The sequence below is a fragment of the Rhinoderma darwinii genome, chromosome 2 (genome assembly GCF_050947455.1).
Source record: "Rhinoderma darwinii isolate aRhiDar2 chromosome 2, aRhiDar2.hap1, whole genome shotgun sequence".
In the NCBI taxonomy this organism is placed as follows: Eukaryota; Metazoa; Chordata; class Amphibia; order Anura; family Rhinodermatidae; genus Rhinoderma; species Rhinoderma darwinii.
Window position 1 is genome coordinate 279,538,977 of NC_134688.1, and position 13,683 is coordinate 279,552,659.

At 39.7% G+C, this 13,683-nt stretch overlaps 1 protein-coding gene across 3 annotated transcripts in view; it reads right to left on the minus strand.

The window, feature by feature from the left end:
* Positions 1 to 263: 263 nt before the first annotated feature.
* LOC142743000 (lethal(3)malignant brain tumor-like protein 4) overlaps positions 264 to 13,683 on the minus strand; it is a 66,268-nt gene continuing 52,848 nt past the window's right edge. For all 3 annotated transcript variants that reach the window (XM_075853324.1, XM_075853326.1, XM_075853325.1), the window contains exons 14-22: positions 7,114 to 7,224; positions 6,777 to 6,891; positions 5,522 to 5,621; positions 5,257 to 5,421; positions 5,072 to 5,173; positions 3,825 to 3,880; positions 2,631 to 2,797; positions 1,049 to 1,111; positions 264 to 812 (exon numbers count right to left, since the gene is read on the minus strand). In XM_075853324.1, the coding sequence (XP_075709439.1) occupies positions 684 to 812; positions 1,049 to 1,111; positions 2,631 to 2,797; positions 3,825 to 3,880; positions 5,072 to 5,173; positions 5,257 to 5,421; positions 5,522 to 5,621; positions 6,777 to 6,891; positions 7,114 to 7,224 (1,008 nt within the window). In that variant the 3' untranslated portion in view covers positions 264 to 683. The remainder of the gene's footprint in view (positions 813 to 1,048; positions 1,112 to 2,630; positions 2,798 to 3,824; positions 3,881 to 5,071; positions 5,174 to 5,256; positions 5,422 to 5,521; positions 5,622 to 6,776; positions 6,892 to 7,113; positions 7,225 to 13,683) is intronic.

The window sequence follows — 13,683 nt, forward strand, 5'->3', positions numbered from 1 at the left end:
GGGCCTTCACTGGTAAGGCACCCTGCAGCGCCACAACAATGGTAATTATGCATTACACAGTTCTCAATGATAGCCATGGACTGTCATGTAACGCATGGACGTAATAGGTCCCCCAGAGCGATAGCTGAACTTTGTAAGCGATCCGCTCTAATAACACCGAATTCCCTAATCGAGTATTTGATAACGGATTTTTAAGCCATACAAACCCTTTACCTTAGAGTTCTGTATATCTACTGTAAACTAAAAAATTAAGGACACAGAGGTGGTAACAATATTTTACTTGTTTGATGAGAAAACTTCTACCATTTACTGCTAGTGGACAAAGCACTAGGAATAAAAGCAGTAAGGCACCACAGCAGCAAGTTTATCATGCTCTCAAGTGCTAGAGAGCTCCTACTCTGCACACTGAAGAAGCAGGTTTCATAGCAATGGAGCACAAACAGCACATTGTCCAAACACCCTGGTTGATTTCACTTCAGGACATCTTCTATTAGGTGTTAATTAGATCCTTTAAACAAAGGTAGTCTTAATTCACATATGCCAGACTTCCCTCTTTCCCATCATGAGGCGAAGCTCAAGAGTTTCTAGTTACTGACATGAGTCTTCCTTTATTACTTCCTTGTTCTTCACTGACCACCCATAGCCTTTGCCAATTTTCCATTTTTCTTTTTGTTATAGTCACATTAGTTTTGACCCAAATTGTGGAACATAAGAATAGAGTTGTAAATTTTTAGAGCAGGTCCCAATTTGAGTCCCAAGATCTTCACCAAATCTGTCTGAGTAAGCAGGAGAAAGGCCTCACCATCTATTTGCTGTGGGAAAGGTATGAAAATGGGGTTAGAGAATGTTGCTAACATCAAGGAAATACAAAAAGTGGCCCAGCCTCTGTAATTAATAAAAGTGACTAATCATTCCTCTAAAATGCTGCAGCCAGGATCCATCTATCCTTGTACAGACCTAAATTCAAACTAATACAGGTATACATATAGACTATATAAAGGGATGCAGGCAATAGGGAGCAGTGTTCACTCATTGTGAAATATGATACCTCTTCTCTGAAGACGGATGCTTGTTCCATACAACCTGGTAGCTGCTGAACAAATAGAGCAACCTGCAACATGAAGAGAAAGTAAAGAAATAAAATCTAAGGGCCTTTTCATTCTTAAGGCATTGCAGTTTGTTTTATTGTGTTCTCTGGCATATACATTTATCTCTCACTTATACACAGACATTTAACCCTTTAGATGCCACAGCCAATAGCGACCGCTGCACCCAAGAGGTTTTACAGAGGGAGGATGCTCCCTCGTTGTGCCTATTGGCACCTCCAAACAAAGATCCCCAGGTCTACCATCTATGTGAGCCAAATAGGCTGACTATAAGGCCGGATTCACACGAGCGTGTGCATTTTGCCCGCGCAAAAAAAGCGGCGTTTTGCGAGCGCAAAAGGCACTTGACAGCTACGTGCGTCAGCCCCGTATGATGCGTGGCTGAGTGCTTTTCGCGCAGCCGCCATCATTATGACACTCCGTTTGGATGTTTGTAAACAGAAAAGCACGTGGTGCTTTTCTGTTTTCATTCATCCTTTTCACAGCTGTTGCGCGAAACACGCTCATCCCACGGAAGTGCTTCCGTGTGGTGCGCGTGATTTTCACGCACCCATTGACTTCAATGGGTGCGTGATGCGCGAAATACGCCCAAAGAACGGACATGTCGTGACTTTTTCGCAGCGGACTCACGCTGCGGAAATATCACGCAACTGTCTGCACGTCCCCATAGACTAATATAGGTCCGTGCGACGCACGTGAAAATCACACGCGTTGCACGGACGTATATCCCGTTCGTCTGAATAAGCCCTAAGCGTAATAAAGTATTGCAATGTATTCTGTTAGCGATAAGAGAATTGCATGTTCAAGTCTCCCAGTGGAGCTATAATAAATTCAGCGTCATACACTCCTCTTTCCAACACCCACTTTGTCAAAAGTTAAAAAAAATGCCCAGTTAGGCATTAAGAAACTAATTAGCATAAACCGAAAATTGCTCAGAACTTGCTCAAAAATGATCGTTTTTCAAAATAAAAAGCACTGTTGTTATCTACATTACAGCGCTGATCAGATTATTATCTTATTAGTTTTCACAATAGCCAGTACAGCAGACAAAATTAGCTGATGTTTCTGGTTTTCTGCAGCTCACTTGTCATCTTTGCGGTGTAGAGTGGTAGAGGCGGACAATTAACGTCCATTAATTACAGCTGCTATACAGCATAAATACGATACTGTACTGTCTATACAGACACTGCAGGAAGGAAGCGTGTGTTTCCAATATGACCCCAGGGAAGTCTTTAAAAATGAAAAGTTACAACATTAACACTGCAAACATTATTGCTCTTCTGCATGCTTACATCTTATTAATGAAACTAATAAGAAATAGGAGATATTCCCTTTAAGCAATTGCTGGCACTTCCTTCTAAATGGCAATAGGCACAGTCAAAAGCAACCAGCTTTGCACTGTTCAATCCTAGATTTTCCAGCCATTCTATGGACCAATGTAATACTTCTTGCAAATGAAAGTGCACAGAGATGCAAGAGGGGAAAACCTCCTACAACCCATTTTAACATAATATACCATCTTACTTCTTCAGCATTCCACTTGCTGACAGTCTTGGCAGTATATGCGGACACTTCAGGAAGCAGGTGACATTGTTTTTCCCAGCACAGATGAATGCGATGACCAGGGTCAGAGGACAAGGATGTCATGAATACTGATTGATGAAGGGCTTGCTCTAAACTCAGTTCACAATCTGGGGAAAACCATGCCATTCCAATTAAACTTAGCACTCAATATCTTTACATGAAGAGTTTTTAAAAACTACAGAATAAACTATAAGCCACAGCATATTTTTTTGTTTGACATTTTTGGTATGTTTTTTGTTACTATCCAACTAAAGACAAGAAAAAAAAAACAACTTAAAATATTCCAGGTTTTCACACAGGCCTCTAGAGCAGACACAATAAGCTAACACTTCCGCTTTTTTTGTAGCTCACTTGTCAGCTTTACTGTATAGGCAGGGACAGAATGAGCAGTCATCTCATTAGTATTTGAGTGTGGGCGAGTTAGGGTGTGTTCACACGTGGCAGATTTGCTGCAGTAAATCCTGCAACTGAAAATTCATGTCATACACCTGAAGGGGTGTTGTTTCCACAAACTCTATTTAGATGAATGGAATAGTCGCAGAAATGTCTGCAAAAAATCTCTATGTATGATCATACTCTAAAAGGTCTATTTACAAGAGCCAATGTTCGGGAGAACGAGCGCCTTTAGGAACGCTTGTTCCCGATTATTATCCTGTGAGGGCAGGGATCAGCACCGGAATCAGATGGCTCCGACCACTGTATAGCACCCGTGCCACAGATTTGTTCCTATTCAAGTGAATAGGAGCAGAGCTGCAGTAACCCACCATGGCCACTATACAGTGACCGGAAGCCACCAGCTTCCGGCACCGACAACTGCACAGTTTCCGGCAGCCGGAACAGCTGATCGGTGCAGGGTCCGGGTTTCGGACCCCCACCAAACATATACTGATGACCTATGCTGTAGATAGGTCATCAGTATAAAAAAACAGTCCCCAACCTGGACAACTGCTTTAATACATCTAATTAATGAAACTAAAGTTAAATATATGAGACATTCCTTTTAAAGACAAATACAACATACTGGAAAATATCATATTTAATTTGTTATACTAATACACAGTAAATCCAATGCAACAAAAATGATGGGCTGTAAAACATGACTGTTGCCTTAGAGTCCTAGCCCAAAATAGATACCTGTACCATCTGTTTCTTGTTTAATCAGCTGCAGACGGATATATGTGTGTGCACCCCTAAAAAAAAAGAAAAAGTTATCAAATTAAAATCTGGTATTTATAAAGTAACAATCATCCAAATATAAATGTAGTTCAGAAATTTAAAGCATAAGTTAGCCACTTGCAATTTAAAATTTCAGAATCCTGAAAACGGCACGTGGCAAATCTGTACCTATACTTTAAATACGTTGCATGAACGAAGATTAACACTTTGAACTACAGTCCATTCCCTTTCACTATCCTAGAACTGTGCTGATCCAGGTGTATTTTTTTTTATTTTGCCCATATACTCCTCGTTTGCAGCCAGAACATGACAGAATGCTGTATCCATCATCCTTTGGGGTGAATCTTACCCATAAAGTACCTCACTACTATCTAATGAGGTCCCTTATACCTGGTCTTTTGGACTGCTTACATTTTGCCAGGTGGCTTGCACCTGCAAGACTTGTATTATGGCAGCTGATTTTTGAACTTTATTTGGTTTGTCCCCTGATGAACTATGATTTGGTCATAGGGCAATGTGTCTTTTTGAAATGGACTGACTGTCTATGTATTCCCACTGATAGGGACCGCACTTGTCAGGGCAACAGTTCCGCTATAGTTTAGGGTGTATAGAAGGTGAGATATTTCTATCTGCCCTATGATCGTCCATCAACTGCATTATACCCTACCTGCTTGGTAGAAATTTATCATCAGGTGTTGACTCAATGTGACCCAGCTACAAAAGCTGTATTTTAGTACATTTTGTGTTAATTAAAGATTAAGTTTTATATTGATGGTCCCTCTATCCCCTGATCCAGGTGTCTGCAGCTCTCTGGGCAGTGTCAAAAGCCATTCAAATCAGTGACCTAAATTTAAACTGGCAGGGCCCATTCATTACGGCCTTGATTAAGGAAAGCTTTGCTCTTCTAATTGCACATTGTGTACCTGTGAGCTCAGTCTGAGCGCTGAAAAGAGAGATCTTGTCCAGTTTGACAGTTTGGGATATTTATTCAGGACAAAGCTTTTAAAATTCTTTTAAAAACCTAACTTTTTCTGCCCCAGCAAGAATTTTGGTCTACATATATTTTTATTAACTAACTTGACTGGGGTTTGTAGGTTGTTTTTTGGATCTATCATTCCATAACATATCAGAGGTTGTAGTGTTTTGTCCCTAAAATATTATCAGGTTAAAAACAAAACCAAAAAATTCTGCAACAAAACGCTTACTTTTTAATTGGTGGCTTTGTGTCTGCTTCATCTTCTAGCCATTCTGCCATCTCCCACATGTTGCCTCGCCCCCACTGCTCATCTGTAAGAGTTGGAGACTTTCTGAAGGAGTTAAAAGTAGAACCTTGAGTTAAAGGACCAATTAAATATAGAGAAGCCATTGATATGAAGCCTGTTAAAATTACCTGGACTGTGGAGAATCAGGTGGATGATCAGGAATGGGGTTGGGTGTTCCAGGTCTCCGAGACTTTAATGTGTTGTAGGATGGTAGTGGTCGTTCGCCACTAAGACGATCCTGCAAGAAAATCTCTCTGTTGAGGTTTACTTCTGAGTAGGGACAGCCAACAGCACTATAAACAGAAAATGGCAAAAAGCAATACAATATTAAAATACAGAAAATGTTTCAGTACATTATCCTCTCAGCCTATGCGAATGCAAATGTTTACATACGTGTAATGGGTGCCATATTTTGGTCCTCGCACATGTCCAATTCCTTTACATCCAGCAATGGGACAGCCTTGTCCAGGAACTGGGCATGTGTCTGCAACACCTGGAAGAAAAATGGTTCCCATAGAATACTAAATAAACAAACTAATTTGGTTAATCGTATTATAATCTGATTCTTTTAAAATATAATTTGAGCTATTTCTTCAGGGTCCGCTATTAAAATACTTTCTTTTTGTTTGTCTCACCATATTAAAATAGTGGTTTTCTGCCTGATAGCTACTTCTATTGGAATTAGCCTTAAGAGATTGCACTGCTAGCTCCCACAAAGCATATGGCTGTCAGGTAGGCACTACTTCATTTAGGCAGGCACAAGAAGAGTTTATAATATTAGGATAAAAAAGACTGTGGAATGTATTACTTGCAGCTATGGAGCAAAGACATTTCTACTTTAACAAGTGAAACATTATGCAGACTAAGAAAAAGGAACATTTGCAAGCCCACGTGAACTTGTTATTTGGGAGGAGAGACATTTTGAAGGCGTTTTCCAGTTTCAGCAAATTATGCAATTTTCTAATATACTTTGTGAATCAATTTCTCATGGCTTTCAAGATCTCTGCTTGTCATCATTGAATAGGAAACGTCATTGTTTTCTTCCATAGGATGAAAACTTTGATAAACCCACAATAGCAAGACTCGTTACAAGGGAAAGCTCTGATAACTGTAACAAGCCATGCACCTGTTTGTCCATCACATGATCAGGACTGTTTTTTTTTTTATCCCCAGGAGTAAACAATGAAAGCTCCTATTGAATGACTGCAGGAAGAGTCTTAAAAACCATGATAAATTGATAATATATGCTGTGTACCAAGTTATCATGGTTTTCAATACCTCTTCTTGCAGTCATTCATTAGGAACATTCATTGTTTACTCCCAGGGGATACAAATTTGTCCTGGTCATGGGATGTTCACATAGGTGCACGGCTTGTTACAGTTATCAGAGATTTCTCATGTAACAAGTCTTCCTCCTGTTTGTCCATCACAGATTTTTATCCTCTGGAAGTAAACAATGAAAGTTCCCATTCAATGACTACAGTCAGTGGTCTTGAAAGCAATAAAGAATTGATACACAAAGTATATTAGAAAATGTTCAACTTTTCACTATGCAATAAATAAGCTTTATTTGCTGAAGGAAGGAAGCCCTTGTAAAGTAAACAAAATTTGTCTATAAAAACGATTGAAACATAACATCTTCTCTTACCAGGAGGCAATTGTAGAGGGTGTCCAGTCTTTGCACACCAACCTACTGGGTGAATGTCTGGACTGTCAGCATCCACCCAATAATCGTAAAGTGAGCTCCAGAAATCAAAATGTAGCTAAAATAAGGATAAAATAACTATCGTCAATTTGTGTCCGTCTGTATATAATCAATATCAAAGCCCTTGTATTTTCTGAAACAGATCTGCACAATTCTCAAAAGCCATGTATGTAGCCTGTGCTATTGTGGTTGCCAAACTTTAGAAAACTTTCTTCTGAGGCCAACAAATCTAGATCTATTTTCCTAGATTTTCGAAACAGGTCGTTTGTATTTGAGTCACCTTGATGCGGTTTTCTTCTCTTTCAACGATAGTGCAGACTCGGATTAACATGGGATTCCTCTTGTCAACAGCTTCTAATTTCATCTGTGGCTGGAACCCATGTGGTGGGCGCTGATAACAAGAAAGAGACATGAATAAAATTATTAAAAAGACGGGATCAGAAGAGATTTATTTCAGTGTAACATGATGTGATGCTCTAAATGATGTGAAGAAAAGTATGCAAGTAAACAGCCTATATGGTAAAGTTTCTACTACTAACAGAATCATATTAAAAAAAAACATATCTATTGGTAGAAACATAATATCTGTTACTCATATGCAATTCTTGATTACCATTTTCCAAACAATATATAAATAGGTTCAATCTGTAGAGAAAATATAGCAAGATCTAGCTATACTGAGAAGTAAAAACATGAATATGTGTAAGGGTAAGTACACCAGAAGTTACTATTTTACTATAAAAATTCCTGTCAATTACAGTGCCATCTCAGAATTCCAGGTCTTGTATAAAACATGAACATAACTATGCGACTAAATAAAATGGGTATAGGCTGCCGCCACTAGGAGGCGTCACTAATCAATAAAAAACGGTTAGCTCCTACTACACAGGCTATACCCCTCCTGCAGACACTAATAAGCAGCAGGAGCAACTAGGAGGAGTTAACCTGGAGAAGGAAAAAAGAAAGTAGGAAAAAATATTTGCTCCCCCACTGACTAAAGCAAGTCTTGTGGATAATATGAGGCGAGGGAGAAACTGCTGACCCTCTGCATGTTCGTGAAAATGGACTTTTGAGCAACCACAAGATCTTCGGACAGTGGTTAGACAAGTCGTCAAACAGGGTGGAAAAGTAGACAGCGAGTAGGGCATCTTCTGAGACGCAGAAACTTGTGAAGTTTGGCTAGAAAAGAGATAATATGGGCGTGCCAACGCTGACGAGAGAGCCCTGTGTCACCTGAAGAGATGGAATGTGTTCTGCCTCGATCAACCTGAACAAACCAGGAGAGAAGAGGCAGGAGAAGGAAGATTAATCTTAGGAAGACAGATCCCAGGAAAAGACCAAAGCATCCACCACACGACAAAGAATGAAGGAACCACTTGACTGAGGCCAGACGCTATCCAGTGTACCCTAATGTTAAGTAGGCGACAGAGAGGGACAGACATGGCTCTCTGCCTACAATGAGATACTGCGAAGGTGCAATCATCTCAATGGTCCAAGTGGGCGATTACAGAAGCTTTTTCATACATGATGGGAATGGACGCCTCTAAGTAAGTCCAGAGAAGAAAGACCAGGAAAGGAGGGTCCCTGGAAATAGTTTAAGAGGTGAAGCCTGCTGGGGTGCACAACAATACCAGGGAGAGAACAAAAGGATGATCCAGCTAAGTTGGATATCTATCCCATCGAGACAAAATCGTCTGAAGATAAGGACGAGTGTAACACTGAGAGAGGGCTTCCCCAGGAAGACAGTGTAGAAAATATGTGTGGATGGAGAGAGAAAGGAGAAAGAATGACTAGGATGATTGAAGGCAGTCCTTGTTGGCGGAACAGGAGGGTCCTATACCAAGATATCTTCCAGGTATGGCATGACCAAAAAAACTCCTGAAACAGAGAACACAAGGAGAAGACGCAAGGCTGAAGGAAAATCTGGTGGCATTGCTGGAGGGCCGGAAATTGAAAAAGTGTGCACTGAAGCAGAAAAACTCGGTCACTGTCCTCAATGACTGCACCCGAAAAACTATAGGAGTAAAACTTTAGGAGGCACACTAGAGCCAAGATGGGTCGGCCAGACTCATCTTTAACCCCTTAACTCCTTCCAGTCATAAACAACTTTCAGATTTTCATTTTCGTTTTTTCCTCCCCACCTTCCAAAAGTCATAACTTTTTCATTTTTCCGTCGATATAGTCCTATGAGGGCTTGATTTTTGCGGGACGAGATGTCGTTTTTCGTAGCGTCATTTATTGTGCCATATAATTTACTAGAAAACGGGAAAAAATTATTTGTGGGGTATAAAAGGAAAAAAACAGGGATTCCTCCATAGTTTTTTGCGCTTTGTTTTTACGGAATTCACTGGGCAATTAAAACAACATGTTAACTTTATTCTGCGGGTCAATACGATTACGGCGATAACAAATATATATAGTTTTTTCTATATTTTACTACTTTTACAAGGGAACAACTAAGTGTAAAAAATGTAATTTATTTTGTGTCGCCAAATTCCGAGAGCCATAACTTTTTTATTTCTCCGTCGATTAAGTGGTATGAGGGCTTATGTTTTGCGGGATAAGCTGTCGTATTTAACTATACCAATTTGGAGTACATGTGACGTTTTGATCACTTTTTATTCAATTTTTTGTGGGAGATGAGGTGACCAAAAAATTGCGATTCTGGCGTCTAAATTTTTTTTATTACGGCGTACACCGTGCGGGTTAAATAATGATATATTGTAATAGTTCAGACTTTTACAGATGCAGCGATACCAATTATGTTTAATTTTTTTTATAATCTTCTAGGGGGAAAATGGGAAAAGGTGGGTTTTTGAACTTTACATTTTTTTTTTTACATAAAAAAAACAACAACTTTATTTTACACATTTTTACTTTTTTTTTTAAATTAGTCCCCCTAGGGGACTTCAACCAGCGATCGTTGGATCGCTTGCACTATATACTGCAATACTAATGTATTGCAGTATATTGTCTTTCTGACAGGCTTCTATTAAGCCCTGCCAGAGGCAGGGATTTATAAGAACACAAAGATGGCAGACCTGGTGGCCTTCATTAGGTCCCCAGGCAGCCATAGCAACCATCGCCCCCCGCGATTGCGTTGTGGGGGGCGCGATGAGCTGCTAGAGGGGGTCGCCCCCCTCTTTCTAATGATATAAATGCCGCGGTCGCTATTAACCACAGCATTTAACGGGTTAAACGAACAGGATCACGCTCGAACGCGATCCTGCTCGTTACTCTGAAGTGTCGATTGTAACATAGTAACATACAGTCGACACCCGCATCGTATGAAGCGGGTTCACTCCGTGGGCCTGTTCCATACTTCCGCTACCTGGCTATGACGTATGCATACATCAAATGTCGGGAAGGGGTTAATATTTCTAATTTATTTATTTTTTACTCCCTGCGTTCCAAGAGCCATAACTTTTTTATTTTTCCGTCAATGGAGCGGTGTGAGGGCTTACTGTTTGCGGGAGGAGTTGTAGTTTTTAATGGCATTTAAAGTACAAAAAAAAAAAATCTTTCTGGGCTGAAATTGGAAAAAACTGAAATTCCTACATTGTTTTTTGTTTTTACGCCTTCCACCATGCGGTAAAAACTACAACTTAACTTTATTCTGCGGCTCAATACGATTACGGTGATACCAAATTTATATAGGTTTTTTTTATATATATATTATTACTTTTAAAAAACCTTTTTGTTAAAAAAAAAAAAAATTGTTTTGTTTCACCACATTCTGGGAACCACAACTTCTTTATTTTTCCTTGGATTGAGTGCTGGGAGGGCTTATTTTTTGTGGTATGAGGTGTAGTTTTTATTCGTACCATTTTTTGGTACGTACAACTTTTTGATCACCTTTTATTGCGAGCTTAGATGACCAAAAAAATTGCGATTTTTTTCGGTTTACATTTTTTGTTTTTTATGTTCACTGTGTTAAATAATGGTATATTGTAATAGTTCAGACTTTTACGGACGCAGCGATACCAATTTTGTTTATTTTTTACATTACTTTAGAGGAAAAATGGTAAAAAGGTTTTGTTTTTTTTAAAACTTTGAATCTTTTTTTTTTTTTTTTACTAATAACTTTATTAACCCCTTCAGGACCAAGCTCATTTTGGCCTTGAGGACCAGGCCCATTTTTTGCGTGTTGCGTTTGCAATGCCCTGAAGGGACCTAAACAGTGGAAACCCCCCAAAAGTGACCCTATTTTGGATACTATGACCCTCAAGAAATTTTTCTAGTGGTATAGTTAGCACTTTGACCCCACAGGTTTTTTTGCTGAATTGGTTTCTGGGGGCCATGTCGCATTTGCAGAGCCCCTGAAGTACCAGTACAGTAGAAATTCCCCAGGTGTAATCCCATTTTGGAGACTATACCCCTCAAAGAATTAAATTAGAGGTGTAGAGAGCATTTTGATCCCTCAGGTGTTTTATAGATTTTATTAGAATTGGGCCGTGAAAATGAAAAAATATTTTTTCCCAATAACCTGTACATTTAGCTCATAATTTTTAATTTCCACAAGGAATACAGGAGAAAAGGCACCCCAAAATGTGTTACACAATTTCTCCTGAGTAGGAAAATACCCCATATGTGGTTGTAAACTGTTATTTGGACAAAGGGCAAGGGTCTAAAGGGAAAAAGCGCAATTTCGTTTTTGGAGTGGAGATTTTATAAAATTTGTTTTTGGCGCCATGTTGCATTGCGCTGAGGTACCAGTACAGTGAAAACCCCCAAGAAGTGCCACCATTTAGGAAACTACACCCCTCAAGGAATTCATCTAGAAGTGTAGTGAACATTTTGACCCGAAAGGTTTTGCAGAAATTAGTGCAAAGTGGATGTTGCAGATTGAAAATTGCTATTTTACACAGATATGCTATTTCAGTGCCCAATGTGTTGTGCCCAGCTTGTACCACTGGAGACACACACCCCATAAATTGTTAAGTGGTTCTCCAGAGTACAGTAATACCATATATGTGATCATAAACTGCCGCTTTGGCACACTGCCAGGCCCAGAAGGAGCGCCATTTGGCTTTTGGAGCACAGATTTTGCTTGGAAGTAGTTTTATTTAGTGTTTTACTGGTGTTTCAGTTTATAACGTGGGGGCACATGTAAGCTGGGCGGAGTACATCAGGGTATATGTAAGCTGTGCGGAGTACATCAGGGTATATGTAATATGTGAGGAGTACATCAGGGTATATGTAATCTGTGCGGAGTACATCAGGGTATATGTAAGCTGTGCGGAGTACATCAGGGTACATGTAAGCTGTGCGGAGTACATCAGGGTACATGTAAGCTGTGCGGAGTACATCAGGGTATATGTAAGCTGTGCGGAGTACATCAGGGTATATGTAAGCTGGGTGGAGTGCATCAGGGTATATGTAAGCTAGGCGGAGTACATCAGGGTATATGTAATCTGTGCGGAGTACATCAGGGTATATGTAAGCTGGGCGGAGTGTATCAGGGTATATGTAAGCTGTGCGGAGTACATCAGGGTATATGTAAGCTGGGTGGAGTACATCAGGATATATGTAATCTGTGTGGAGTACATCAGGGTATATGTAAGCTGGGCGGAGTGCATCAGGTCATAATAGGATGATGTAATAATGGGGTAAATGAATAATAAAATGAATTATCCATGGATAGTAACGTACGCTTTGAACCAATCCTTTATGCACAGGCCAGATTATTGGGTGCAGGAGTCGCACTTCTAAAGGGTGTCCGTAGTATTGAGAAAGCTTGACGGCGAAACGTGCGTCGGGGGCGGTCAGTGTGGAGTGTTCCTGCGTGCTTCCTATCATGCAGTCCATGGGTTTGTGCAATATCCTTTATTTATAAAGCATGGTCTTTGTTTTGGGTGCAACTTGGAGCTCTAGCTGTATACTTTTATATGCATGCACAATTGTGTGCTCTTCTGTCAGGTGCTAAATATATTTATGTGCTTCTGTTGTCCAAATACTTGATCTATATGATCATCTTTTCTATAGATATCTGCATTTGTTACCACATCACAGGATGTTTATAGTATGGTAGCATATATATTGGATTATTCATGCAGCTCCTCCAGACTCTCCTTTTTAACTGTGTGCTATATTGTTTTTATATTTTGATGGCCAATATGTTATGTATATTTCAATAAAGTTTATTTTATATTGTCATGGTACATGACTTGTGCTATATGTGTTTCATTTTCTGGATATACTAGTAGTCTTCACAGTCTGGTATAGGTATTGATATTGTCTAATCTTTGACTTCTTCACTAGCCCCATATGTAGCACAGACCCCAAAATGTCATCGTTTCCGCTGCATTTACAGGGTCTACCAGTGGGGGCTAGCAAATGATGAAGTGGGGTTTTAGATGAAGAACTGCTGCACATATAAATTGGTCTGGGCCGTCGTTTTGCATTATTGCGTTCCAAGGGTCATAACTTTTTATTTTTTCCGTTGACGAGCTGTGTGAGTTCTTGATTTTCATGGGACTAGCTGTAGTTTTTATTAGTATCATTTTGGGGTACATGTGATAATTTGATCAGTTTTTATAAAAAAATTTGGGAGGTGAGGAGACCAAAAAACAGAAATTCTCTCTGTTTTTTTTAAATACATTTTTACCGGCGTTCTCTGTGCAGTATAAACAACAGGTTTACTTTATTCTGCGGTTCGGTACGATTATGGCAATACCAAATTGATATAGTTTTTATATGTTTTACTATTTTAAACACAATAAAAACACTTTTTTCTAAATAAAATAATGTTTTAGTGTCACCATGTCCTTAGAGCCATAACTTAGACACGGCTTAACAGAGGTAGACCTGGGGGCTTTCGTTAGGCCCCTGGGAGGCCATGGCAACCACC